General features: G+C 39.7%; 1 protein-coding gene across 2 annotated transcripts; it reads right to left on the bottom strand.

The window, feature by feature from the left end:
* Positions 1-23,549, bottom strand: gabrb3 (gamma-aminobutyric acid type A receptor subunit beta3). Of its 2 annotated transcripts, none has more exons than XM_071517590.1 (9): positions 23,470-23,549; positions 23,288-23,379; positions 23,102-23,169; positions 9,907-10,127; positions 8,807-8,889; positions 8,006-8,143; positions 6,658-6,810; positions 2,044-2,290; positions 1-352 (listed from the first exon to the last, which is right to left on the bottom strand). In XM_071517590.1, the coding sequence occupies exons 1-9, from the start codon at positions 23,547-23,549 to the stop codon at positions 1-3; spliced, it is 1,434 nt and encodes a 477-aa protein (XP_071373691.1). The 2 variants fall into 2 exon arrangements, with proteins under 2 accessions (XP_071373691.1, XP_071373692.1); XM_071517591.1 differs by having other exon boundaries at positions 1-348; positions 2,046-2,290.
* Between the last annotated feature and the right edge of the window lie 4,109 nt (positions 23,550-27,658).

Raw genomic sequence — 27,658 nt, 5'->3', positions numbered from 1 at the left:
TTAATTCACATAATAAAGCCAGTAGATTAAGTTGAAGAGGGAGAAGGTGAAAGGAAATATTATCCGTGACCATCTATCAATGGCATTCACATCGGTGAGGTCTGGGATTTTGATTTTGAGTTGTGAGGATCGTCTCCGCAGACGGGTTTTCTTTAGATGTGTGTTCCTGTCCAGGCTGAGGCGGCCTGACTCGCGTGGCGCACTCTGCTTCCTGTACTGGACCCCGGAGTGGTCAAACACCATGGAGGAGGAGTTGCGAGTCTCGCTCACGCTGGTTGTGATTTCATTTCCTGCCACCTCGTTGTGGATCTCCAAGGTTGTCAGCAAAATGTTCCCCTGGGAGTCGACCTGGGCACAGCAGACAGATATAGTGTTAAAAATGGGCTGCGTACTGAGGGTTCAATGAGTGATGACACCTACAGCACACATCAGGCCCGGGCCGGCATCTCCCAGCAGTCTGACAGATTACAGCTTGGGAAACAGAGAGTGGCCTTCAAAAACAGGTTTTCTGTCCCAGTGTAAATCACTTCTCACAAATCAGCTCAAGGTTGGATTGGATGGTTCCAATACATATAGGATGACAGTTACTGCTTCTCAAATAAATACATATAAATCAGTAAGCACATTATCATTTGGGCAAAAATACAGACATAAGATGTATAATATAATTATATACTATGAGACATAGACAAGAGACAATGACACAGACAATGTGAATGGTAAAAATGTTATCAATATTTTGCCATTAAAATGTTTATTTTCTTGGTCCAAAAAGGCTGCTCCTATTCTACAAGAATTAAAATGAACATCCTGAGATCAATTTTGTACTATAAAACTGAATGAGACTATGCTTTTAGAAAACGTTGAAGACATCATCTACACCCCCCCACACACACACACACCTGCCCCCCACCTCGCACACACACCTCAGATTGGTTTTGTAATAACAAAGGCAGAAAAAAACACATTAAACATTGACATTGGAACCAACTACAAAAAAAATCATAGTTCATCACAGTAATTTCCAAGAGGCTGCTGTTTTTCTCATAGAGAAAAATGTTCCAAACAGCTTCCTAAACAAAGTAAAATCCCTGCACCTACAGATCAAATTGCACATTGGAAAGAAAATATTCAAACAGAGTATTAACCCCCCCGCCAAAAACATGATTTCTTTAGTATTATGCAGCCCTAATAGTAGCCTAAAAAGTAGCTAGCACTCTAAACGCAGTATGCAATGATTCCAACATCCAAGTAATGATCCAGGTCAATGTTTGAGATGTGTTTAAAATGAACACAGTTCTTTGAGGAAGTAAAGCACAATACTTGGAGGTTATAAACTGAGGAACACTATCAGAAAGCCACAAATGTATGAAGACGGCAAAAGGTAAAAAACCATAGCGGGAAAGACAACGTCAAGGAGAATACACTCGTATATGATGAGGATTATGAGAAAAATGGCCAGAATGCACAGTATGGCTGGTTGAGACACTGCAACCAAGCATGTTCCTTTGTTGAATGGGGAGGGGAAACTTTGCGCGGCAGCAGCAGCAGCAGCAAAGTTTCAGGAGAGGTTCACAGATGTGACACAACAGGCAGTGACAGACACTCACCCCTCGTGAGTTACGACGCCCTTGTACCTGATTGGACTGTTTAAGAGACGAAGACTTGCAATTGCCTCCTTCCAGAACAGACTAGCCAGGAGAAACAAAAACAGAAACCCCTTCATCTGAGCTTAGATGTTAACAACGCCCTAAGCATCAGGAGGCAGAGATTGTAGAATCATGAAGATGTCCGACTTCACTACTTTAGATGAGGACCAATGAATAGGGCATTATGATTACATGTGATCTGCTACTTTACACTATAGATTTAAGATTTATTTAGGATTGGCTTAAGATTGGCTAAACTGCATTTACTTCAAAAATGTGGTCAGCACTAGTAGCTCTTAATAAGTCCAGGGCCCGATGTTATAAACCTCCCAGCTGTACCATTTCAAATTATCGGTCTATGATTCCCTGATGTATGTCCGTGGAAGTAATTCTTACCTTGGGCCCATCAAATTTATTCCGGTCATTATTTGCCTTCTGTGCCTTCTCAGCCAGTTTCTTCTGCATCTGAGGGCCTCTTCCAAAGAAGATGTAGTTGACAAAGGCATACTCCAGCAGGGCCAAGAAGACGAAAACAAAGCAGCCCATCAGGTACATGTCTATAGCTTTGACATAGGGAATCTTGGGCAGTGTCTCTCTCAAATGGGTGTTGATGGTTGTCATCGTCAGCACAGTGGTGATCCCTTAAAGAGAAAATAAAATTAGAATGATCATACTGTAAATTAGACAACACAAATGAAAGAGAATGGAATGGCATGGAATGTTGAGCTATGTCTTTCTTATAAAAAAAATATATTTGTAAGCCTACAGTTATCACAAAGTGCTCCAGAGAGAACGCTACTTTGAGGCTTGAATGTTAAGTGACATTGCCTTTCCGCACAACCCTGATATTAAACTGACCACAAGACAGTCATTCATTGACACTTTTTTAATGAACACATTTTTCATGATTAATAAATCATGAAACGCTTAAAGTAATAATCTGTGACATTTTCATTTAATGTCCTTTTTGCTACTCTATCACCGATTAGTGATTCAACCTATACGCAGTTCATACAAGCTTTCACATTTGCTACACTTGCTATTCTAAATACTGTCATCTAGGTCTTTCTTGGGAAAAATCCCTTGTATTAGAAGTAACCTCAGTTAAATAAGGAGGTAGGTGTTGGCTGCACCTTTTCATACTTTTTTGCTGGCGTACCGTTCTATCTGTGGATGGGACACCACAGCCGGACAGGAATATTCTGTTCATTGGTTTATTCACAGCAACAGGGATACTCAATCACAAGGTATCAAAGGTGCATGTAAACAATGTAACCCGATTGTGACCTTAATGGGAGTATCTTACTCCGTGCATGCAAACGTAGTCACTGCTCTGAAGAGATCAGTGGGAAATGCAATGCAGAAACAGCAAGGCAATGACGGCTTATCACCAAAGATGTCGCCAAAACCAAAAAACAAGAATCTTGCAGATTACCACTTTAACACTTAATAGGGGGCAAGCAATGGGCTGTTGTCATCAAGATTTGTAACTCATGCGAATACATGGGAGACAACATTTGTTTTGGTTCATTTAGATTTACACACATTATCAGTCATTATTAGTCCCCCCATAACTAAATTGAATGCAGCATGTACAACAGCAACAAGCATATGGGGAAAGATTCTTGAAGATTGACAGAAAAGCTTGTGTTTCTTAATGATCACCTACATGCTACACTATTAGTCATCAGGATGTCCCTTGCTGTCCTTGCATCTTATTCAACTAGGAGTAAAGCGTGTAATGCATAGCCCCTTAGGGAGCAACAACGCTCACACACACATATAAAGCTTGTGCTAATAACATTATAACACATACTTTGGTCCACCCCAGACTCTTTCAAGTGAAGAGACATTGACATAGCCGACAAAACAGAAATGAGAAAATAGATTTCGTTCTTATTGGACCAACCATTTTGAATCAAGTAATCATAGGTCAGTCTGTTGATATCGCTCGTTTGTGTCACTCCACACAGAGTGGAGTGGACACCAACTGCCATGGTGTGAATCAATTTACCAACCAATGAGTCATACCACTCAAGCCTGGAGTGAATATAATTGGGAGAAATGATAGGTCATATCCCTCCTTAATAGACCTCCATGTAAGGAGGGTCTAGCTTGCTAGGCTAACAAAATGTGCCCGCCTCTTTAATTACTCCTTTAATTAAAAAGCAATTTGTATAGCATTACAGGGGTGGAATAGTTTGCCAATGACCCTGTCTCTAACATGAAGTTATACCCTTAGGAATTCTATTAACTCATTACGGGAGAACACTAAACCTTTCTGTCAAGGTCTAACATGAGTCATTTTCATCAGCTGCAAGTATAAATATTTCCATCAAAACTCGTTCATAACTGTTATTACCTAAACATAATAACATTGGAGTTGGGAGTTATTCTCCAATTACCTATGTCACATTTTGGTGATTTTATAATTATTTCAAGTAAAAGCCTTTGCAAATGTTTGGATGACAGTTCTTGGATGACTGTTCTTGACGAGCCTCAATTTCTTTATCTTAGGATACACAAAAAAAACCTAAAACCAAGAGAGTGGCCACTGTATGGTTTACAGCTGATGTAGCATATAAGGATTCAACGGATTCAATTAACACACCAAATAAATGAACAGCAATGTAGCAATTTTCTCAATAATATGCAACATCAACACAAGCTTTATCAGTCTAGGTTTTGAATCTCCTGTATGGCTCACCAAAATGGCCTGTCTATTTCTGTCTATCCAGGCTTACATAAACCCAAAATGTTGTACTGTATGTGTGGGGGTGTCAAGAGCACAGGAGTACATGGCATCGATTTCTCCATAACAAAGGGAAGAGCAAGAATCAAAACTCTTTTGGAGAGCTAAGAGGGCTTACTCAACAAACCCCAAAACATAATCAGAGAAATACTGTAGAGAGAGATTGTGGCAGTGAAAAGCAAATTCTGGGACATGCACACACAGTTACTGTAAAGCACTGATAATCACAGATGTTATTACAAGACATCTTGTTGTTAATTACTCCAGTAGCTAATAAATCGATATTGTCTTATTGGATGTCAGTCTATGGACTATACAGTAGCGGTGAATTACCAAGTAAATTAAAGGAAAACGTAATTTGTAGTGGATATGGCATGAACATAGATTAGCAATTGATCCTTCTGTAGCATGATCTTGAAGCATACTCTTGTAGACTTGAAGCATAGTCTTTTAGTATTCATATACATTATGAAGGTATCCTCGCAAATGTAGCTGTGCCCGTGATTCTCATACCACCATAATGGTAGGTCCGCAGAGGAGAAAAGACACCTATAGTGGGTAATCACATAGACAGTGATTGAATTTGCAGAGCCACAGTAAGTGTAAATGCATTCTAACTGCATTGATCTCTCAGAGTCTCAGACAGCGGTCTTCTGAGTGAGGATGCATTACAGCAGACAAACCGGAGTGCACTGCATGCCTGTCCGCTAAAGAGAGCTTACCCTGCGGAGGTGCTTCCAAATCTAGCTGCTAACCAGATCTCTCTAAATGTACTACATCCATCTTTAAAACACAGTTCACATCCACATGGGATTTAGTGAACACTGCAGTTACACAACCTCACTAACAGAGAGAGAGAGATGCAGATACTAAATGAGGATTTTCCATTAAGGCCACTATTCTAGCAGAGATCAATGGAGTTAGGAAGGGTATGATGTTTTTTTTTTCCTCGTGTTTGTCTCAGTCCCTGAAGCCACTGGACAGTGTGAGTCACAGTTCAGTCTCCTATTATGCCACAGAGCAGTAGCTTCAAGCAGACAGAGACGGAGCACTGCCACTGTCTGTGCAGAACTACCACAAGCCCCTTTCACACAGAAGAGCCGGAGGGTACACATAGCCTTGACGCCATACCTAAAATAAGTACAATATATAATGTAATCTTTATCTATCCAAATACTACTGAAATGTGGGAAGCATTTACCAATAGCACCGTGGTTGTTTTGCCATTTGATATGGATGAAAATACCTTTAAACTGAAGTGTGAGTCACAACATAAAAAATGAGTTTCTGTGCAATTTCTTTTCTCTATATCCACTGTTCAGTGTAAGTTGACATAAATGTACTTTAACTTCGGGCTCTGGACTATACTGAAGCTTAGACAAGATTTGTATTTTCTGGAGTCAATTGATGTAATATCATCCAGCAACACTTTGTGAAGTTGCTCCTATGACACTGAGTGGGAGAACAATTCAAGGAAACACTATGAGAGTACCCAGGATGATACTGCATATATAGATACATTTTCTTGTTCAGCACTACAACACTACAACAAAATTTAGCACTACAACAAAATCAAGCTCTAACAGGGATTTTATGAGCCCACCAAAGTCATGTTATGTCATTGGAAAAGCTCAGCAAAGTGTTGCTTGTTTGCATTGCAGATTAAAACCCAGGTTCCCTGGATTATAACATTTAGGAGGGAGTTGTACATGTTCACAAGTAGTCAGAACTTATTTAAAACTTTACTAAACAAAGGATCCAAGGCACTCTGTTGTAACAAATGTAGGTTTTTAACTATTCAACTGTCACTGTGAAATAAAGGCTTTAGTGCCTCCGTCTCGCTTTGATTTTTAATACATTCTTTCTGAAGAGCACCTGTTGATTGCTTTCTGCCACAGACATTTCTGGCACAAAGTAGCGAAGGAGTCAAAGTAGTCTCTATGTAACAGCGCATTTAACATCTTGATGACATCATTGGTTAAAGTCTTAGTTCTCTGGTTTCTGGCTTTGGGGTTGAGGGGTTCATAATTGCACATTTTCATTGGTCTGTCCTAAACAAAAGGGATAAAATAAGAATTCTCTTGAAATATGTTATAAGACGAGATATAAAATACATTATCAGTGGAAAAAAACTTTTCCATAGAACTTGATTTAATTTTATGAATGCTTAAACTATAACACACAAAAGATTATAACCTTTGATTGAAGGTGAAACTACAGAACTCAGGTCAAACTGCTGTATGTGACATATCATACCTAATGCAACTCTGGCAGCAGAGGCATCATAATTTATCCAGAAAGACACCCAGGATAGGATGGTGATGAGGATAGAGGGCATGTAGGTCTGGAGGATGAAGTATCCAATGTTTCGCTTCAGCTTGAAGCTCAGAGAGAGTCGTGGATAGGCACCTGTAGGAAAACAGTGAAGAGGAAATAGCCCTCTTTAATTCAAGAGGAACACAGGGATGTCTTGCACTTTGTTTTGGTTCCTATGGCAATGGCCACGTGAACTGGTTTCGTCACCATGGAAACAAGCAAGCGTGGTCCAAATTGCAAATCATTTGATGAGAAAAGAGAAACTTAGCCTTGAGCTAACTTGTGTGCAAACACAATAATGCAAAGTAATATATAAAATTTCTCTGTGTACACAATGTTAAGTTGACAAGAGCAGATGTTTGACATGCTCATGCAATTCACTATCTTTTAACAGAAGCCACCCAGTGAACTGACACACAAATGCATTCTTATCCTTTTATAACTCTTGGATAAAAAGGCTGATAAAGGTCATCTTTTAAGGCATTTAACTGATGCTTTTATCCAGAGCGACATACAACATGTGAGCAGGTAGAGGCACTTAGACTGGACACAAGGCTGTTGAGGGGATTGTACCTGAGACCTTCTGGTTGTTGGACAGTGTCTCTAACCACTAGGCCACCCTGTTGCCCAATAAATCTTACTGTGCATACACCTCCTTTTCTCTCTGTTTGGCTGGAAGTGTTCGGAGACTCTCCTCAGAGTTCCAGTTAATTTGTATCTGATGACAGATTTGACCCTGGCTGTAATAAGCTCACAGATCCCTCTCAGCACTGTCTTCTAAAAATGTGTGTACAAGACCAAAATCCATTCTGCATATCATTAATTCACCAGAGGGAATAATCATTACTGTGGTGCCTCTGAGTGTTCAAGTATTACAAGAGAATAATTTATGCTGTGGGTCCTCTGCCTCATGAATATATGTAATCCTGTATCAAGTATGGCCCCCACCGCCCCCAATACTTTTTTCAAGAGCTTGAAGAAACAGAGGGGTAATTGCCTCTCCATTATTATTCCCAGTTCTGGTGTTATAGTGAGAGAGGTTGGGGTATGATGCAAATCCTACAATTAGGAAAGCCTAATGTGTACACGGGCACTCATGGGAAAACAGGAACACTGGTGGAGTGGGATCAGGTTACAGTTGAAAAGAAGATTTTTTTTTAGCAAAGATTAGGAAAATGAACCATATTGTCATGCACTCAATGTGCAGAATAAACAATAACCCAATCAGCTGTAAACAGTATGTGAACAGCGTTATCATGAACTCAGTCCCGAATGCATCTTTATTTACCTGTGGAGAAGACCACATTTCTGGAGACTAGTTTGTAGTTGACTATGGAGAACTGAGGGAGCTCGATGCGCGTCACGCCAGTCACAGCATTGTCTCCTCCTTTCCAGTAGAACTCTATGTCATCTGTTGTGTAACCATCTGTAGATAGGGACATACAAAACAAGTCAAGGTGTGATTCATATCAATGGAAAACACACTGAAAGTGCTGCTCTCTCATTTTGTAAGAGAGCTAAAAATGAGTTATGTATTTTTATTTGCACAAATGCTTAAGTGACATTTGGGGGCCTAATGGCCACAAGTGATTTACGTCTTATGAATCACATAGGCTGGGCAGGCTGTAATGCAGATTGCATGAGACGTATAAATCTTCCCTTTGTGGGGATGCGTGTCACTGGTAGGCAGGCCGACGCATACCACATTCATGGGCTGCATGACCTTCAATAGTTTTATGGCAGCACAGTACAGCGATAGCCAAACAAGTCATAAAGACTGATGGAGTTGGACTAATCATTATTGCGCTATATTTTGGGACTCGCTGTCTATAGCGAAAATCTCTCTTGGCACAATGCCTCTAATTGGAGAAGGTGAAGCAAGCAATCTCATTGAGATACGACAACTTAATAAAGGGAAAGCAATTCAGCAGCTCTTAATACTGTGAGCAGTGTGTGTCTCTACTAGATGAGGAGTGCGAGAATGTCTTTATGAGAATCAGAATACTATTTATATTTTTAGGTGATGAAAAAGCATAGAGTTGTTCCTTGAATTTCTTTACTGAGCACAAGGCGCTGGGCTTAGACTTACAACTCTCAATTTCCAGAGTACAGTTCTGTTCATCCAGTGGGTATCTCCTCAGATCCATCATACAGGCTGCTGTCGTTGTGATTCTGAATCAAAAAGACACAAAGAGAGAAGTATACATTACTTGGCTGATCTTTGCTTTAAAACAAATTGCAGTATTAAGAAGTGCCAAGAACAGGTGCATAGGAATGTGCTTCCTTAAAGGCTATGTAAAGTGCTGCAATGACAATTTACACAACTTGGAAATGGAATTGATGCAGCAAGGGAAAATATCCATCACATAAAACACTTGGCCCATCAACCATTCATGTATTAGGTGTGCAAGCAGTAAATTATGAGTCAAAAAATGTATTACAGTAGCAATCTCAAGTAGAAATCTTGAGTAAAATACAGAAGAAAAAAAACTCTCCTTGGCATAGAATAGTCTGAATCAAAAATGGCAAGTTAACAAATGGGTATTTTAATTCCTGTCCACCTGTTTTTCTGTATGGTTTAAATAAATATTATATATTTATATAAACAGTTTTAATCAAAACAGTAGCCAATATTGGTTAGTGACTGGGGTGAAAGTAGCAGAGACTATTAAGAACAAACACAAATACTTAAAGTCACTTATTAAGTCTTACACTTACACTTTATATATTTTCCCCTCCAATAATATGCACTCGTAGTACTGTATTAATAACATGAAATGGAGCAAATTCTCAGAGGAGCAAAAACTATTTTCAGGGAACATATACACATCTTGGCAGTGCAGTGGCATTTAAAATTATTTGTTCGAAAGTCAGACTGCCTGCCAATTACTGTTAATGGTATTTCCAGACTTGCAGAGCTGCCATGTTATATTGAGAATCCAAGCTGTAGCTCCAGTCCAAATAAACATGGCTGAGTCCCAGTGTATTAGCATTAAGTCTCGAGAATTGCATCTTTAATGGCTTCTTAACAAAACAAACAAATAAAACACTCACTTATCTGCAATCAATTGCTTAAATATGTCTTGGTATCTCCATCCTCTCTTCTGTGCATAATGTGCTGCGGTAATGGGAGTCCAGAACTGAAGGAATTCATGGTGATTACAGCAGTCGTAAAACAACAGTACTCACCTGAGGCCATAGAGAACGGTGCCGTCCGGGTGCAGTCGAATCATGCGGTTCTTCACGGTAACACCATGCACAAAGGACTTCTTGTCATTGAGGAAGTAGGTGTCGGGGACCCAGAGCTGGTCTGCTACTCTGTTGTCTAGTGTCAGGTTGAGAGGGATCCCTGCATAGGCTAGCCTCTTATCTCTCCAATACTGCTGGAAGTACATGGTCAATGTGTAGTCCTGTGGGAAGTGAGACAACATGGTCATGTAGTTATATTCTACATTAACTGTGATTCAGAGAAATGCACAACTCATAGCAATGATACAGTATGGCAGATACAATATAAATAATGTAATTTTGTGTCCCAGATCTAAAATCTCTCCGGGGCAACGTAGCCTACACCGTCATAACTGAGGTCAGGGATGCCTTACTCACAAGGCTACCAAGTTCAACGCTAGATGTAACAGCCTGGAGCTTGGGAAGGATTTTCTGTTGCCAAGGTGATATTTATAGAATTGTCAAACAACTCTGATTCTCAACAGCCTGCCCTGGGCGGCCATATTTCAAGACCTGTCTCAAAGAGAAACCCTCCTCAGCCATTCTATGCAGAAGTCTGGCACTAGCCCTCAGACTATAGATTTCCATTACTGCAGGCACAGCATCGATACTATGTTTCAGCTCAGACGGCTGACCACTTTCCTCACTATGCCAAAACACCACTGCCGATTGAATCCTCTACGTGAAAAAAAAGCAGGAGGCCACAGAAGATGCAAAAGACAGCTGAAGTACTGTACAGTGACATGATCATGATGCTAGAACATACAGCCTAAATAATTTAGCAATAAGCCCATTTTTACATTTGAATAAGTATGAAATATAAAATGTGTGTGTGTGTGTGTGTGTGTGTGTGTGACAGAGAGAGAGAGAGAGAGAGAGAGAGAGATAGAGAGAGAGAGAGAGAGAGAGAGAGAGAGATACTGTGTGTACATGTGTGCATCAAAAAAGAAAGAAGTGCCTCACTGTCTTTTGACAACTTCGTTAATAGCTGATCTTAAGGCTTTAAGTCATGAGAAGAATCTACAAAATTTTGTGCATGAATTTGTATTTGTATTTGTATACTTTATTATCCCCGTGGGGAAATTTGTCCTCTGCATTTGACCCATCCTATACACACACTAGGAGCAGTGGGCAGCCGCAGTACAGCGCCCGGGGACCAACTCAGATAGACAGATAGATAGATAGATAGATAGGTAGATAGATAGGTAGATAGATAGATAGATAGATAGATAGATAGATAGATAGATAGATAATTTGACAACATATTACTAGCCGTGCATGCTCTGACATGAGGCTGTCAATAATTCAGTGGGCATTCTGATTTCCAACTGGTTCCACAGGTGGATCCATCAAACAGAAAAGCTTTTCCAGGCCTTTAATGGTCTCTTTACTAGCTCACTTGGCTTTGTTCTGCTGACTAATGTTCTCTTAAATAAATAAGCAGGTCTCAAGAAATAAACAAAAACTTGGCTATGCTGGAAATGCCCACATTTTAATCCACTGGTGCAGTAGCATATTCATAATAAGTGTTTAAGTGCGTAGCTTTCTTTTGAATATAACATCAACAACTCTTCTCAACACTGAACTAATTGTCCCAACTAACTGAGGACTATGGATCGGTCTCTGGCTGCACATTAGTCACACACAATACCTCGGAAACTGCTGACCTGATTTTGTTGAAGTTTCAGGGAACGAAGTGTCTTGCCTTTGAGATCTGGCATTTCTGAAAATATTGCTCCATTCCATCAATAACAACCAATAGCAGTATTTTTGTTCATTCTGTCATTAATCCATACACAGCACAGATTGGCACAAGGATGTGGCTGCATCATGCATGGCAGACAAATTGTTGACTGTCGGCTTGTTTTGTGTTTGTAATGAGTTATGTGATTTGGCTGACAGTATAATACAATATTGTCTCTTGAGAATCATTCAGTAATTATGTGTAATAAAAAGATCCATTTATTCCATAGTGTCCATATCAATAAGGCACCTGTAGGAACTAAGAAGATATTAAAAACGTTTTTTTTGTACATATTACATGTATGGTACAAAAATTTACATTGTGGGTTTTAGAGATTTAGTAGGGAAGCAACTGACTATACTTGTTGACACATATAGTATTTTGCCAATTAAGAAAAAAAAATGAAATGAATGTTCCTCCAGATCAAATTCCTTAGAAATCAAATTCTAACAATGTGAGGCCTTAGATTTTTTATTTTGCAAGTTGTGAGCGCAAGAGTTAGTTCTGTAGCGCACTGAGGCTGAGCATCAGGTAATGAGAGGAAATACGTCTCCTGAAAATCCCTGGCTCGATCTGTAATAAGTCTTGGCAGCAGTGTTTTTCTGAGTCCCTTCAGAGATGCTTTCACCTTCCTCTGGCACAGCAAATTCTCTTTCGCCCCCTGTTAAGAGAAGATGCCCTCATTAGGTTCTCTCCCACAAGCAGCAAAGGTGTGGGTTGGGTGAATCAGCTTTACACAATAGCCCTTATGCTACAGAGATAGCGCCCATCTGCCAACCATCTCATTCCATGTCTGGACCACACAGATCACACCAAACGCTTCAGCTCTTTTTAGTTCTTTCAGATCTCAGTGCAGCACATTGACACAGTTGATCATTCAATTGTGCTCGACCACCTCAAACATTGGCATCTCAGACACAACACTAGACTGCTCAGCTCTTACCACTCCAAAAGAACATTCCCTGCTACAATAGATTATAATGTATTGTACATCCTCCACCTCCCAATATACAGTATAACCTGCAGGTCCCACATGGCTCTATCCCGGGCCTCACTTTAATTATTCTCCTTAGAGGGTTTTCGGGTGACGTAAGGCACCCTCTGGCAGCCATAGTGGAGGTCACTGTTGCCAACTGTCTTCCAAGTAAAGTAGGCACTGGCTGCTCAAAAAGTCGCTAAAGGCACCAGATGACATCACATGCTAATTTGCATAGGAATATATTTGCTACAACCCCCTGCTCTTAGCAAAGGGAGGGCTTATGCTGTATAAAGTGCTGTCATCATCAGACCTCTTTTAAATTAAACAAGCAAATAGCGCAAATAGGCATCAGCTGTACCAATTTGTCACCAAATGCTTTGGCAGTCAACGCATTCATATTTTTCTCAATGGTCCGAGAAAGTCTAGATTTGTGGCCAGTCCTGATCTCATAAAATTTTGTGAAATGAGCACAAAGTCTGAAACGCAGACTACATGATGTGGACACAAATTATGCGAAGATTCCGTTCATCCACCACAAATTGGATTATATGACAATAAAACTAATTTTAAAAATGTATTATTATTATTTTTTATAGTGTTATGTCTTTTCACTTGATTGTTCTTATGCTCTGTACAGTACTTTATAAACTGTTTGTTTTGGGGTTTTTTTCAAAAGCCACTATACATGATTTTTATTGTTATTATTTACCACTGAAGTCATATTCTAAGTAAACTTTGGAGAAAATAGTCCAAAATACTTCTAGCAAATCACCACTTATATCACTGATAAGTTGCCAAGCCGCCATATGATAACCTTCCACTGTGTTACAGTACATAAGTACATGTCATGTAACCTCCTCAGGTGAATAAAGACTGATTTATGAGCATATGTTTGTCTGAGGATATTTGTGAGTATTTGAGCTGTTCTGTAGGATGCGGAAACCTGGAAAATGCAGCTCTTTAACTGAACCTCTGATAGACTCAATTATGTAACGCAACATTACCCAAATGGTGAAACGAAAATATTGCCATCTTATCCCTCTCAAATCTAACTAGCTTGCATTAGATTTGAAATGAGTAGGCGAAGACAAAATTACTTTCAGAATCCATTCTCTGTAATTTAATCCCAAAATTTGTTTGCAAAGAAGCGAATGTGTCTGTGATTTCCCATACATTACCAATGGAAATGTCTCATTACCCAAATGCTTTCAAAGAGGTTTTGGAAATGTTGTACTGTGAATCAGCAGACTACCAAGCTAATAATATTTTTTGAATATACCTGTGGATACTATGAGTCTGTTTTGGCAGGGCCATGTTTAGGAAAACTGAAGGTAAAAGGTGTTGTTTTTTGTCAGATACGGGGAAGAGATAGAAAGAGGTTTGTTCTCAGCACCAATGAATAAATGAGGCCCAGTGGGAGGATGAGACTGTCGTGTCATCTTCGGCTCGGAGAGCTCACAGTCTCATACTCAGACATGGTTACTGTGTGCCAGTCAAACATCATTTACGTCAACTTAACACCAGGACGTCTGCTGGGAATACAGGAATAGCACTCAGAGATGCTTGCCCCATGTGAGAGGGGGCTTTTCTGCACTTCATAAGGCTGCTAAGTGTTCCCAATAGGATAAAAAAAAAATGTACAGTACACGTTTTACAAACCTTTCATTAAATAATTTCATTCTGTGTGATCCTCCCACCATCTTAAAAACACTCTGCTTGTAACCAGTATTATCTTTTCAGAGTAACGTCACAGGAGGAGCTATTTTCGTGAAGGGAGGGGGTCAAGAGAAAACCTTTTTTTGTTGAGGCTCATTCCAAACTTCAATTGGACAAGCTGAAACAAAATGATTGTTTCTAGATCCGATATTGATTCTTGAGAGGAAAACAACACTTAATTGTAGTGTAGTATTTGAAACCCATTCCACCTAGAAACCTGTAGTGTTGGTAGGATTGTAAAATAGACAAAAATCAAAGTATTGTCTCTATGAATAGACTTTATAAGTGTTCAAATCACACTGTGGTTAAATGTTCAACCATGAACTAATTGTAAAGTACAAGTGTGACTTCATCATATTTTAGCATAAATAATGGTGAATTACAGAAGCCTATAGCATTGATGGACCATGATAAAATAGATGCCCAATATCTCAACAATGGAGCATGCCAAAACATCAAACAACACCTGTCAAGATAAGACTGCACCCACAAAAGACGCCAAAACACTGATATTATCTCTTAAATTAACCACTACTCATCTCAGCTTACTTTAGGCAATCATAGCATTTTCACTCATCGCACACCCTCCAAATGCACAGTAATTGATTACATAAATCAAAGGTTCTTCAACCACAAATACTTTCACCTGGACTCCTCAGGTAGATCTGCACCATAACAGTCCTCAAAGCTCCATTTTTATTTGAAGTACTCTATTAGAGCAGAGAGTAGATTCTGTACTGCACATACAGTACAGAGTTTGTATTCCTGCAGGGTCGTATCCCAGCATTGTATAACACTGTCTGCAATACTGTTCCAGCACACGAAAAACCTCAGCATGATGTTGTTGTTATGGAAGACTGCACTAGTATTTCTAGCTGAGTTCTCCTTACCTTCTAAGTGGCTGGACCCTGAGGGCATTCGGTGTGTTATGTGGCTGTCTTATCAGCTAAGCCCTTCTATATAAATCTACGAGAACGTCTGTAGTATGAGTTTCTTAAGGGTAACACTTCCTCCAGGCAGAAGGTGGATAATGTTAAAATGTCAAAGTGGATGGGTTTTTTAGCAGATGATGGATTCCTCTTCTGGCTGACTCATAGCTACTCAATAAATGCACAACAACACCACTGGGTGGATCTGGTTCACACTTTACGGCGCTTTATGTGCTTGGAGACGGTGCGTGTCTGGTGATCTCTGCGAAATTTAGGCATTCTGAATCACACCTGTGGGACTGATTCTTCATAAGTACAAAGAGATTTCATTTATTCTCATAGTACACTTGTGTAACATACACCTGGTTAATGAACATTTAAAAATAACAACGAAATGGAAAATTACAGGGAGCCATCATAATTTTCAAGCTAAAAATAAAGGAGTGGAGCAAGCAAAGTAAGAAATATATTAATAATCTCATCTCCTTGACAACAAGCTCTCTGCAGCTCGCCCACACAGGGTATGGGCCAATACCTTGTGTGACTCCGGCTGTTTGAAAGCTTGCCGCCAACACCTTTATGCTTTCCACTTCTCTGAGGGAGGGAGAGAGACAGTGAGTTCTGCTTTATCGTCACTCCGTATAAGTTGTATAACGAACAATCATCAAAGTCGTTTAAATTAGGATTTATCCCTGAAAATCTTGCCTCATTAGTGTAAATGCTAATGTTATCAATATGAAAGCCAGAAAACATGCCTGATTGTTTAGTTCCCAGCAGTTGAAGTTTCCACCTAAACTTTTCTCATCACATGTAAAGATTGCAATGTTCTTAAGGCACCGACACAAACTGATTATGGTATTGCTAGGCATCAAATTTGCCATAATTCAACATGGCTGAACCCAAACCATTATCATCTCTTGACAACAATGTAGCAATTTTCTGTAAAGACGGGAACTGACACCCCTTTCTGCATGTGAGTCATTTAGTCTCAGATCAATGAGAACAACTGAAAAAATTCACTTTTAACAAACTATAAAAGTATTTTTTTTATTTTTATGGACTACTACAGTAGTTGTCCTGTAGCCAGTTGAATGAAAAAGTAACTTTGAGTTGAGTTGTTTTAGTTATTTGAAAACAATAAGGTGATGATCCAGTTTTGAGACCAAATAACTCCTTCCCATCCCATTTTCAAATACTGGGATGGCAAGGAGCGCCCTCCACAAAGACGGGGGAAAAAAGCATTCAGCAGACGCAATCTCTATTGGCCTAGTTGTATTTGAAAAGTGAAGGGAAACGGCTTGTTTAGCAAAGGGTATGCCATAGCCTCTGGATCTGGATTAAGTATCTGTGGTAATGTCGTGCCACATGCCCATTAAAAGCATTAGGCTTGTCACAACAACTGAAATTTGGTAGGTAGGGAAGATCACCATGTGCATCGTGTGCCTAATTCCTCAATGTGGTAAAAATTGAGGCAGTGCAGCACAATTGTTTTCAGTTACAAGCATGCACTTTAGCCAATAGAAACTTGATTGTAAATCAGAAGGATGAGCTCTGCAATACTCTGTATTTATTTATTTATTCTGCATACTCATATCAATAACATTTTTGCTATAGTGTCAGGAACTCCACAGGGGCATCTCAGGTGGCATCAAAGCAGCAAGCTGAACCAAGCAACATTAACTACCACTATGCAAAACAAACAAATAAATAAATAAATAGTTGTGTTAAGAGTGATGTATCTTGGCTCTCAAACTATTACAACTGATATCTTGATAATTGCGTAATGGGAATCCTCTGTCTCAAACTCAACTGTGCACTAAGTGAATTGTTTATACCTCTAGTGCTATCTGAGAGCCATACCATACCACTGTAAAGTCTTTTGCGATTCGAAACACCACCATTTATAACAGCCTGCGGCCATGAACTGTTTGGAGAGGCAGATTCACAAATTTAGCAACCACATCCTTGACAGGAAACAAGAGGGTGAGAGTGTATAATGGCTTATGTTTTCAAATGAAGCTCGGGAGCCTATTGGCAAAGAGTGAGTATTACTGCAATATTTTAGGATACATTTTCCATTTTTTCCCACAAACTTTATATGTACACCAACAATTACACTGTTGCTGAATATTTATATATACACCTATTTGTAACTTTCCTATTTGTGAAGGAAAATGTCTTAAATCCAATGAAATAAAACCAATTCAAAACGTAACCAAAGCCAGAAGTGGGGACTGGGCTGAGGGCTTTTAGTCTTTTAGTCTTTTTCTCAGTCATAAATATGCTCACAGTAGAAGATTATCCAAAAACGGGGTATCACACACTTAATGATATTCTCAGTTTATCCTGCTGACTCCTGATACATTACTGATGTCAGGACCTCTAATCTATCAGGAACTCACACGGTCCATTGTGAATCAATATGTAAAAAAAACAGAAAAAGAGAATATGGGTAAAGTCATGGCTGGAGAGGCGCGGTCAATGTGGGATGTACACTTTTCTGTAGAGCTGGAGCTGAGTAGCCTTTATAAGAAAAAAAGGCAATGGTAGTTGGGTTGGTAATTTACATTAATGTTGGACAGGATTAGTACCCTTGCATTATATTATGTTTGGTATGATTGAGACGGCTCAGATCAGTCTGCAAGGTTTGAATCTCTGAACCTCACATTACCAGATATTTTTGTCCCAACCAGGTCCCAACCAAGCCTCCGATTGGGGTTTCCCCTCCCGATTGTCAGGATGGGCGAATCTGGAGTAAATCAGTCCAGTAATCCTCTAGTGTGTCTCCAGCCTTAGTATTTCAACAACAGTGCCATACAACAGTTACAGATTGAGGGTTTCATGAGCTTGTCAGCTTCAACCTTTGCCACTGGGACAGCAGAGCGATGCTTTGGGCTGCTTGATCAGGATAGCATATAGCATATAGGAAAATGTTACTTCAAAATGTTATAATTCTCTCAATTACAACAAGTGATGCCAGTTTGAGCACTGAGGTTACTGAACTGAACTGCGGCCACCTCACTTTGTGGGCCTGTGTAGCATTGCCCTTGACTGATTCTATTTATACTTAACTGATTGATTCAAATTTGTCATTGTAGATAGTAATTATTTTTATTTTTTTTAAAGTAAATTTTGGTGTCCCCCAAGGTTCAGTCTTAGGTCCTCTTCGTCTTTTCATTTTACATAGCCATTATTATCTGTGATTTTGGTGTCCTCTTTCACTCATACGCAGATGATACAAAGTTTTACATTGTATAAACACGTGAAACAACACAGTTAAAAAAACAACAAAAAAACAGAATCCTGCATTTTAGATATCAAAACATGGATGACAAATAGCTTTCTACTGACAAAACTGAAATTTTAGGCCTTAAGTACCCTAGAACTTGTCATAGATTTAACAATCAATATCAATGGTTGTACTGTTACTCAAAATCAATCCATCAAAAATCTTGGCATTAGGTTTGATCTGGACCTCTTGTGATAATCATATCAAGGCAATGTCCAAAACAATGTATTTTCACCTCAGAAATATCTCCAAGTATAGAAACCTCCTTTCCTTTTCTCCTACAGAAAAACTGATCCTTGCTTTTGTTTAATCCAGAATTGATTACTGCAATGCACTACTTTATGGCTGCCCCAATTCCACACTCAAAAACAGTAAACTTGTTCAAAGGTTTGTTAAAAAAAAACAGAGAACAATATTACACTGCACATGGTCTCTCTTTTTTGAATGAAACTTGTGCACGTCTCTCTCTTCTGGCTGCAGTAACTGCACATATTGATTATAAAGACATACTTCTAACATACACACAAATAAATGGTTTAACTTGGGCCAAGCATTCTCCTAAATGACTTCCCTTTGCAGCCTGCTCCCTGTCCATGTCAGGGAATCTGACACCATCTTAGTATAAATCCAAAATCAAAACTTATTTAATTTGCATAGCTCACAACCTACCCTAACTCCCACAGTCGCAGTTGAGCTTCACTTGTTGGGTCTGTCTTTTACTCATCAGTCCCATAGACCTGCCCTAGTGTTGTCCCAGTGCCACACAGCTCCATCCTTTTGCTGCCTTATAGAGCAGCTTCCAACAAACTTCTTTTCTATCATTAAATCATTGTTATGTTTGTATATGAGAGCATCAAACACATCCTCAAAAATAGTCTCACGGTAATGTCAAATTTCAAAATAAGAGAAGGTCTGGTATAATGGCTATGACCCAAGAAACATTGATCACAGTGGGGTGTGAAAACTGACCCTTTATTGCAGATAGTTCAGAGAGCAATGACTTTCCTGCCCTTCCTGACTGTGAAGAAAGAACATGTGCTGCTAACAGAAGCTTGAGTGAAGCATCCACCTATCCAAAGACAAAGGCATGCACTACAGTGCACACCTAATCTGTGTGTGTGTGTGTGTGTGTGTGTGTGTGTGTGTGTATTCCACTCTCTCATAGCTCAGCTCTAAACTGTTTGAGCATAGACAACTTACACTGACTTGCCAAATGGGGTCTGAAGGCAACCTGGCTAGTACTCTCATTACAAGAACCTGAATCTATTAAGGGATTAAAACGTCCTGTAAGTAACACACACACACACACACACACACACACACACACACACACACACACACACACACACACTTTCAAAGCACCCACATGACTCTAATGTGACTTACTCACACTTACATCACTCTTAAATATACTGTGTACTGTATGTGTAAGTTCTTCCAATTAATTCTAATTCTAATTTATCATTTAATTTCTAATTTAGTCTATATGACACACTACAGTTTAAATTCCTAGTAAAAGTTTGATATACTCTATTATTAATAATAAATAATAAATTATATAGAAGATTATTTGCAAACATGAATGAGAAAACCAAATGTGTGCATTCAAAAGATCTGGATGTAGCACATAAAACAATAACTGCCCTAAATATTTTTGTCAATACATGACTGAACATTTGACCATGAACAGACACCTGATGACTGAAGCCAAGTAGTGACAGGCTCTAGCTTCACAAAAACAATCACATTTAACTTTAATTTAATTTCATATAAATGATTTTACTATGTTTTACATCAATCACTAGAATCATTAGATGTATGCTCATGTTAAGCACTAGGTATGTATATGTGGCCTTCAGAAAACAAGCCTATTTAGATTTTACTGTAGAACCAGTGAGGAGAGTACCTTCATAATGAAATGCATTATTATTACAATGGCCACAAAATGTGATTAAAATGTACACACTCAGCACAATGTGGCTTTTAAGTGATGAAGGGAGTAAATTCCCAACAAAAGGCAGCTCCCACTACAGTGTGACACAATAACCTATCTGTGGAAGCGTTAAGAGGGAAAGCATGGTGGGTTACTTTCCTCAAAATATATCTGCTGTTATCCTCCCAGAGTTTGTTAAGCCTCACACAGAGGCCAAGCAGTGACCTGTGTTTTAGAGAAAACAAGATTTTGCATCCACACCTGCCGCCATAACATGTGCTGTCTCATAGGTGCAATGCATTGTGGTCAGTGAAGTTCACTAACACAGTTTCAGTGCTCGACAGCATTAAAAATCTTTGACTTTTTCTAAACTACATCAATGAGAAATTCCAGGTTTGAACAACCATCTTAGTGCATAGCAGCACCTGACATAAATCTAGTCCAAAAGTTGATTTGGGTGGCTGTCAATTTCCCTGGGCAGACTGCCAAAATGTAATCAGTATATGGGAAACCCTGCACTGATGTCAGTGTGTCTTCTAAAAAAGACGTGTCTAGTCGCAGAATACTATACTATACAATGTGCAAAGAGTGGGCTCCTGCATTGTTGCATGATTTTTTTTTATTTCTACGAAGGATACCCTTTCCCAGTCGAGTGTAATCCTAGTGTGCGAGGAGGATTTTCCAGAAGCCTACAGCAGTGATTCCTCCTTAGCCCTGAGTTGCTCTAGTGAGCAAGATGTGAGAAAAGAGGATAAAGGTCAAAACTCAATGGAAGGGGTACTGCTATCTGTCTTAGCTGAAAGAGAAAGGAACAAAAAACGTGCTGTTCAGGACCATGGACAGCTCTCACAGTGTTTGGGGCACTGGCTAGTCAGAATACTCCAGTGATAGTGATCCAGTTGCAGGCATAAAATCTTGTTAAATGGGAGTGCTGATGTGACATTCCTTTGCTTCTTAAAAGTCATAGTGAACATCATTTACATGAAACCTGACTAGTTGTTGACTAGAAAGTTTGCGTGCACACCTAATTCTGCTATGAACAGTCACAGGACTTCTTGACTATAATGCCTCATGGAGAGAATGCAATCAGCTCCAAGTGTCTTATCATTTGTATCATGCGCAAATCATTTCAGTATCAGCACATGCTCAAGGGCCACTGGGAGTGTCTGTTTTATAGATTTGTCCAATTCCTCAGGCCAGATAAGAAGCATTTCCTCTGTCCCATCTGCAGGCCTGGGCCATTAAAACAGTCAATCTGATATGATCGCCACTGTGGAGGCCAAATAGTTTCATATGGCTTTGTAGATAGTGACTCTCACATGAAAAAAGCGGGTGTGGTCTCTAATAAAAAAAGATGATTTGGTCCGCTAAGTCGGCAAACTTAGATTTAGAAGTTAAGTGGTTATAGATTTTCAAGGCGAAAAAAAAAATACTATGTTGATTTTTTTTTTTTTGCACTCAAAGGTTTACATTATTGCAGTATTGCCATTTTCATTTATGTCTAGGGTAGCTGTTATTTAGATAATTAAGTAGGTGCATCATTCATATAGATAGGTAGGTTAAGCTGAATGCCAAGGGACACCAGCAAATGGCCATAAACAACTATTACAGATTATCTACAAAAGCTCTAATCACATTGATTAATCAGCCTATCCCTACTTAGACTAGTGTACAAATTCACAGTCCTACATGAGCTGATAATTGTTTTTATTTACACATAAACAACTGATTTCATTCTATCTTACAGTAAAACAGTAAATTTGACCTGCACTTTGTTAATAAAACCACACAGTAGCGTTTAACAATCCAAACAACGGCTACCTTAACTAACGTATTTATAAAATACGAAGCCCAGTTGTCACTCTAAGAGCGTGTTTAGCTGCTCTGTGACTCTCACTGAACCACTCTGTCCCTGTGTAGTAATGCATTAAAATGCACGCGGGTACATTTCATCACACACACTTGTCAGGACAGCATGTCAGAGGCTATTTCCTCTTGGTAGCATGTGATCAAGCATCAAGCTCTGTCAGCAATTCAGAACAAAGATAGATGGCATATAGACATTAAACTCTAGAGCCCATGCTGTGCCAACCCCTTCATCAGTGCCAGCGTGCACACACACACACACACACACACACACATACACACACACACTTCTGCAGGTTCAGCCTGCTTTTTATATGTGAAAGAAGATGGAAAGGGAACTTGCTGACCTTACTAACAGGACCATAAGGGCATCACTGCTGTACTCAGACAAGAGTCAAGTGGACCAGGATGTAAAACCATACAACTAGCCATAATCTGACACAGCAGCTGACATCTAGGCTACACCTTGGACCTGACCACTGCAGTCAATACAAAGAAGCCTCTAGAAATGATTTTTTTCTGCTACTTAAATACTGTTTTGAACTGACCAGAGCATAGAAACAGCTTCACTGTATAGAGAAAATGTATGCACTGTAATTCTATACTGTAATATCATTATTAATGAATAAAAAAAAAGTACAATAATTCACCAATACAACAAAAGTCTTAGCGCAAACGATTTGGGATTTGCACGACTTACCATATTGACTTCTGACACCATGTCTATGCTTGCCACGTCTATACTCATGCCAACAGCAACCGGTGCACCTTAGAATATATGAAAAAATAAAGTTATTACAATATAGTGTAATGAAAGAGTGAACAAGTCTTTCGGGGACCAATTACACTGCATGAAAGAAACTAGCTGAGGCGCCCCAGTGCATACCTCCAAAGTCTGGGCGAAGGCGAATATCATATCCTTTCAACAGTTTATCCACAGTCTCTTTGACGAAAGACATGTTTCCCGGTTCGTTGACGCTGAAAGAGAGGACAAGCGAGGATGGTAACTCATTTTCAAGACGGACATCCATAGGCATCTCCTGTTTTTTAAGTCCCCAAAACACTTACCTCTGGGCACAGCACATGACAGCCACGAGAAGTGGCAATGAAAGCACGTCAAACAGCCCTGTTTTCTGGGATCCCCACATCCCTTGTGATGCTGTCCGGCGTTCAACAAATGACTAAATGACAACTGATTAGATTCTCCATCAATAGAGGAAGCTACACTGCTCCCACTCCTCCCGACGTCCTCGACATCAGGTGAGACTTCTTCCACGGTTATGTCTACCTCTGGCGCAGGCTATATTAACATGGTTAATAAAGCAGCGGCGCGTTTACTTGGATATCAAATATTTGACCATTATTGCCTGTGTTGGCAGTGAAGTCGCATATTGCCACGTAGGGCTACTCCGTGTCTCCATCCTTCGGTTTGTGCTGCTTTTGCGTGTTGGGCTCTGCGCACAAACACATAACAAATGGTTTGTCAAATAGCCACATCGCACTTGTGGTCTCTTAGGGGATTCAAGTCCACAGGTCCGGGGTCCAACAGAACCGCATGCGCTGAATAAAAATATGTGTGCTGTCACCTGGTTGTCACCCAGGTTAATCTGTCTTTGGTCCTCACCTCGTCATACTCTCTTACGGATCCTATTCATAGTTAACTCTGAGTTAGAAACATAACCTCCCTCTGCATGTCAGGGAGTATACGAGGCTGCACTCGCAATAATTAAGGGCCACGTGATACTACAGTGTGCATGCGAGCTTGTTGAAGCGGTTTCCCCGATTGGAGAGTTGCAGACCAGGAGTTCAATTATGTTTAAAGGAGATGACGTGAGTCTTTATGTTATAAATTCATAGTAAGTATGAAACTGTAAGTTCTATGAAGAACCAGTGAAGACGAGAAAAAACAAATAATGCTTTTCTGAAAATCTAATTGATTTTTGTTAGTAGGCTATTGGTGGTTGTTTGTCTCATAATGACACTGACTGGAGGTCATAGTTTACTCACCTTTTCATTTTATTATCATTATCACTGGCTACAAGATACACTTAGGTCTACTTTCGTGCATATGCCCACTATTTCTACCTCTTATTTTCATTTCATTGAGAAAAGTAAGTCAGCTGCTTATTTTGGTAACCTACAGCCTACTAGCCTATAATTAGAGAGGCACTACACTTCTGCAGGGATGTGACCCTTTCTCCACTCCAAGTTTTTCAAAGCCTGATAACCTGATTAGGCTGCACCTAGCTAATATTAACAGATACAATTCTTATTAGCTGTCACATTTGGGTCCTCAATTCCGTCAAGTCATGCATTTGATCACTTTAGCCAGACTGCATAACGATATATTGAGAGGCCAGACTGATAGAGTTAAACCAGCTAAATCAGTGGTTCCCAAAGTTGAGTCCGAGGACCATTGGGGGTCTTTGAAAGGGTTCCAGGGGGCCCCACACAAATGAGGAATGAGGAATTATATTTCTTTCAGTTAATTGTTATTTTGAAAATATGATGAATCTCAACACACATAGTATGGGACAAAGGCATATGTCTACATATGCACTTGCACCCTGCAAGCAGACTTTGAAGGGGAACACTACTCAGTTTAAGAAAGCTTACGTTATTCCTTTGGTCTAGAAGAGTCTGATTGGAACTAGCAACTAAAATGTTGATGTTTTCAGGTCTGGAGCTGTTCCACAGAGAATTAATTTGGAAATATGATAAAGGTCACTGGTGGAACACCCAAGAGGGGTTTTGGGGCATAAAGGTACGATATCTGGTTTAGAACTGACAACATTACTATATTACTATATTATAAAATTAAAATAGTATAAAAACTCAAACAAACATTCTTTTGGCCCCCAGAAGTCTCCCATTCATTGTCTATGGAGTAGCTCCAAATCCTAGACCCGATGACATCACAAGTTTAGTCTCAGATCACACATTTTGACTGGAAATGCCTGACAATCTAGGAGTAACATTTAGAATTTCTTAAACTGAGTGGTGTTCCCCCATCTGTAGATGGTCTTTAATACAGTAAGTGTGCAGAAAGAAGTGCATCAGTAAACCTTGATTTAAGGTTCATATCTTCATTTCTCAGCAGAGGACACATTTGTGTTTCATCACAAGTAATGATTTTAATTTGGTTAGATTGCTCTGGATTCTCCATCAGAGTGGAAGGAAGCTTTGTATCTGGTGTGAGATACTTTTGAGTCACTCCATTTCAGTTCCTGCCATGAAGAGCTCATGAAGATGTTATCTGTGCTTTTCTAATCCGCCGTACGGGAAGTAGCTCAGTATCACTGCAGGGAACAAGAGTGTGGTTGAACTGGACTCTTCCCCAACAAATTTCACCTTCCATTGATTCAAGATGTAGAGGTTGTTGGACCACTGCGTTTTTGAGATGAACAGTCAACTACTTTTTATGTGAGATTTTTCTTTCTAGATGTAGCTATACCTCAAGAGAATAAGAAGATTTAGGCAGCCGTTCGTACCTTGTGTCATAGATGGCGTAGAGCTTCTTGTTCCCGTCAACAGCGTTCCTGTCAAAACAGAAGAGGAAGGAATTACTTTCTCTGTCAGTCCAGTGCATCATGATCTGTACATTAAGTAATGTATGCTACACCCATCAATGTTGCACCTTTGAGGTTCTTTCCCCTCCGAATGCCAGATTCCACTGGCTTTGACTTCAGTGCCATTATTGCCAAATGGTTTACTCTAAACATAAAAGTGCTACCTTCATCAATACCATTTCACCTTGAATCTGAATTCATGAGACCGCTGGGGTTTCACAAACAACTCTGTGCTCTCATCTTTTGACATTTGAAGAAAATCCACTTCCTTAATTGACTGAACTGAAAATGAGTTGACCCCAACGCTGGTGAAAATAAATGTTATGGAAACATAGAGCACTATTTGTGCTGATGGCAGAGATCTGTGACATACTATGATCTCCTGCAATCTGGACCAATAACCAAACAATTAGGTAGCATTTGTTTTTTCTTTTGTTTTGTGTCCCATTCAAGTCAGGCCTACAGTACACTATCAAAAATGACAAAACAGATGCATTATAGTTTTCCAGAAAGGCAACCTATCACTGTTGGCTCCACCTGACGCTGGCTTCAATCTCTGTTTGTCTTATTTTGAAATAGGAGCATCCTCAGGAAAGATGTTGTTTCCACAACGAGATGGAACACATTTATAGAAAAAACGAAACACTTGCCCCTTCATAAAAACACAGAATAAGAAACGTGGCTCAACTGCCCTGCTCTCCTCTATGTACAGTGTACGGTACTGGCTACTTCTTCTCAACACATTGCGTCAATGAGTTTATATATTTAATATATTTGATATGCCATTGGAACGCTGTTGGAAATGGAATAGAGCCCTAATGATAAATCACTATAATATTCCTATAATATTCCTATAGTGTTTCTGTGGTACTCAATATGCTACTGGGTTTGGCCTTACTTTACTAGATTTACTTTATTTACTTTACTGCATGTTCTCCTATGCTATCACTGTAATATTCATATAGATTATTTTGCAGATAGTTTTTCTGTGATATCTGTTTTATCCTTGGAAAATTGATTACAGCATTTCTTCTTTTTCTTGAGGGGAGATCCCTCTTATGGTTGTCTTTGTAACTGTAAGATACTCTCTTGTCCTTTCCTTTTTCCTTTTTTCTCTCTCTCTGCCAACCCCCCCCCCCCCCCCCCCCCCCCCACACACACACACACACACACACACACACACACACACACACACACTCACCCACCCATCCATCCCTACACCAGCCCTCTTCCTTTCAGTATAGTGGGCATACATCCTCCTGCTTATCTGGCTCGGTAGCAACCGACGCACTGCATGCTCGTCCATTTAATTCTCACCAAAGTCTATTTGCACTGTACTTTGCTTTTGGATACAGTATTGGATTTTCCAAAGCTCTCCTCAGAGACAAATGGCAAAGTAAAGGATGGTCAGTCAGCAGAAGTGTTGGGAAACCCTCTTTTTTTGCTGCCAACGTTTTAATCGCTCTGGGGCAAATTAAACCTCGCTGACTGTGATATTAGTCCACATCTTTTCCAATTTGCAATTATGGTGTGCGGATGGAGGTGACGTCCCTCAAAATTGATGCCAAATACTAACCACTACAATCTGCGTGTCAGATCTACGGAGGGACAAGCCGAGGGAAGTTTGACTGCGCATCGTCTTGTGTGGTAAGCTTTGGCAACTGCGGCTCAATGCCTGTGCAGCAAAG

This window comes from Centroberyx affinis, unplaced genomic scaffold (assembly GCF_046629955.1).
Source record: "Centroberyx affinis isolate AG114_WGS23_722 - 3 ecotype Tasmania unplaced genomic scaffold, CSIRO-AGI_Caff_v1 ptg000503l_1, whole genome shotgun sequence".
Classification (NCBI taxonomy): Eukaryota; Metazoa; Chordata; class Actinopteri; order Beryciformes; family Berycidae; genus Centroberyx; species Centroberyx affinis.
This window is presented reverse-complemented; position numbering and strand designations above follow the sequence as displayed.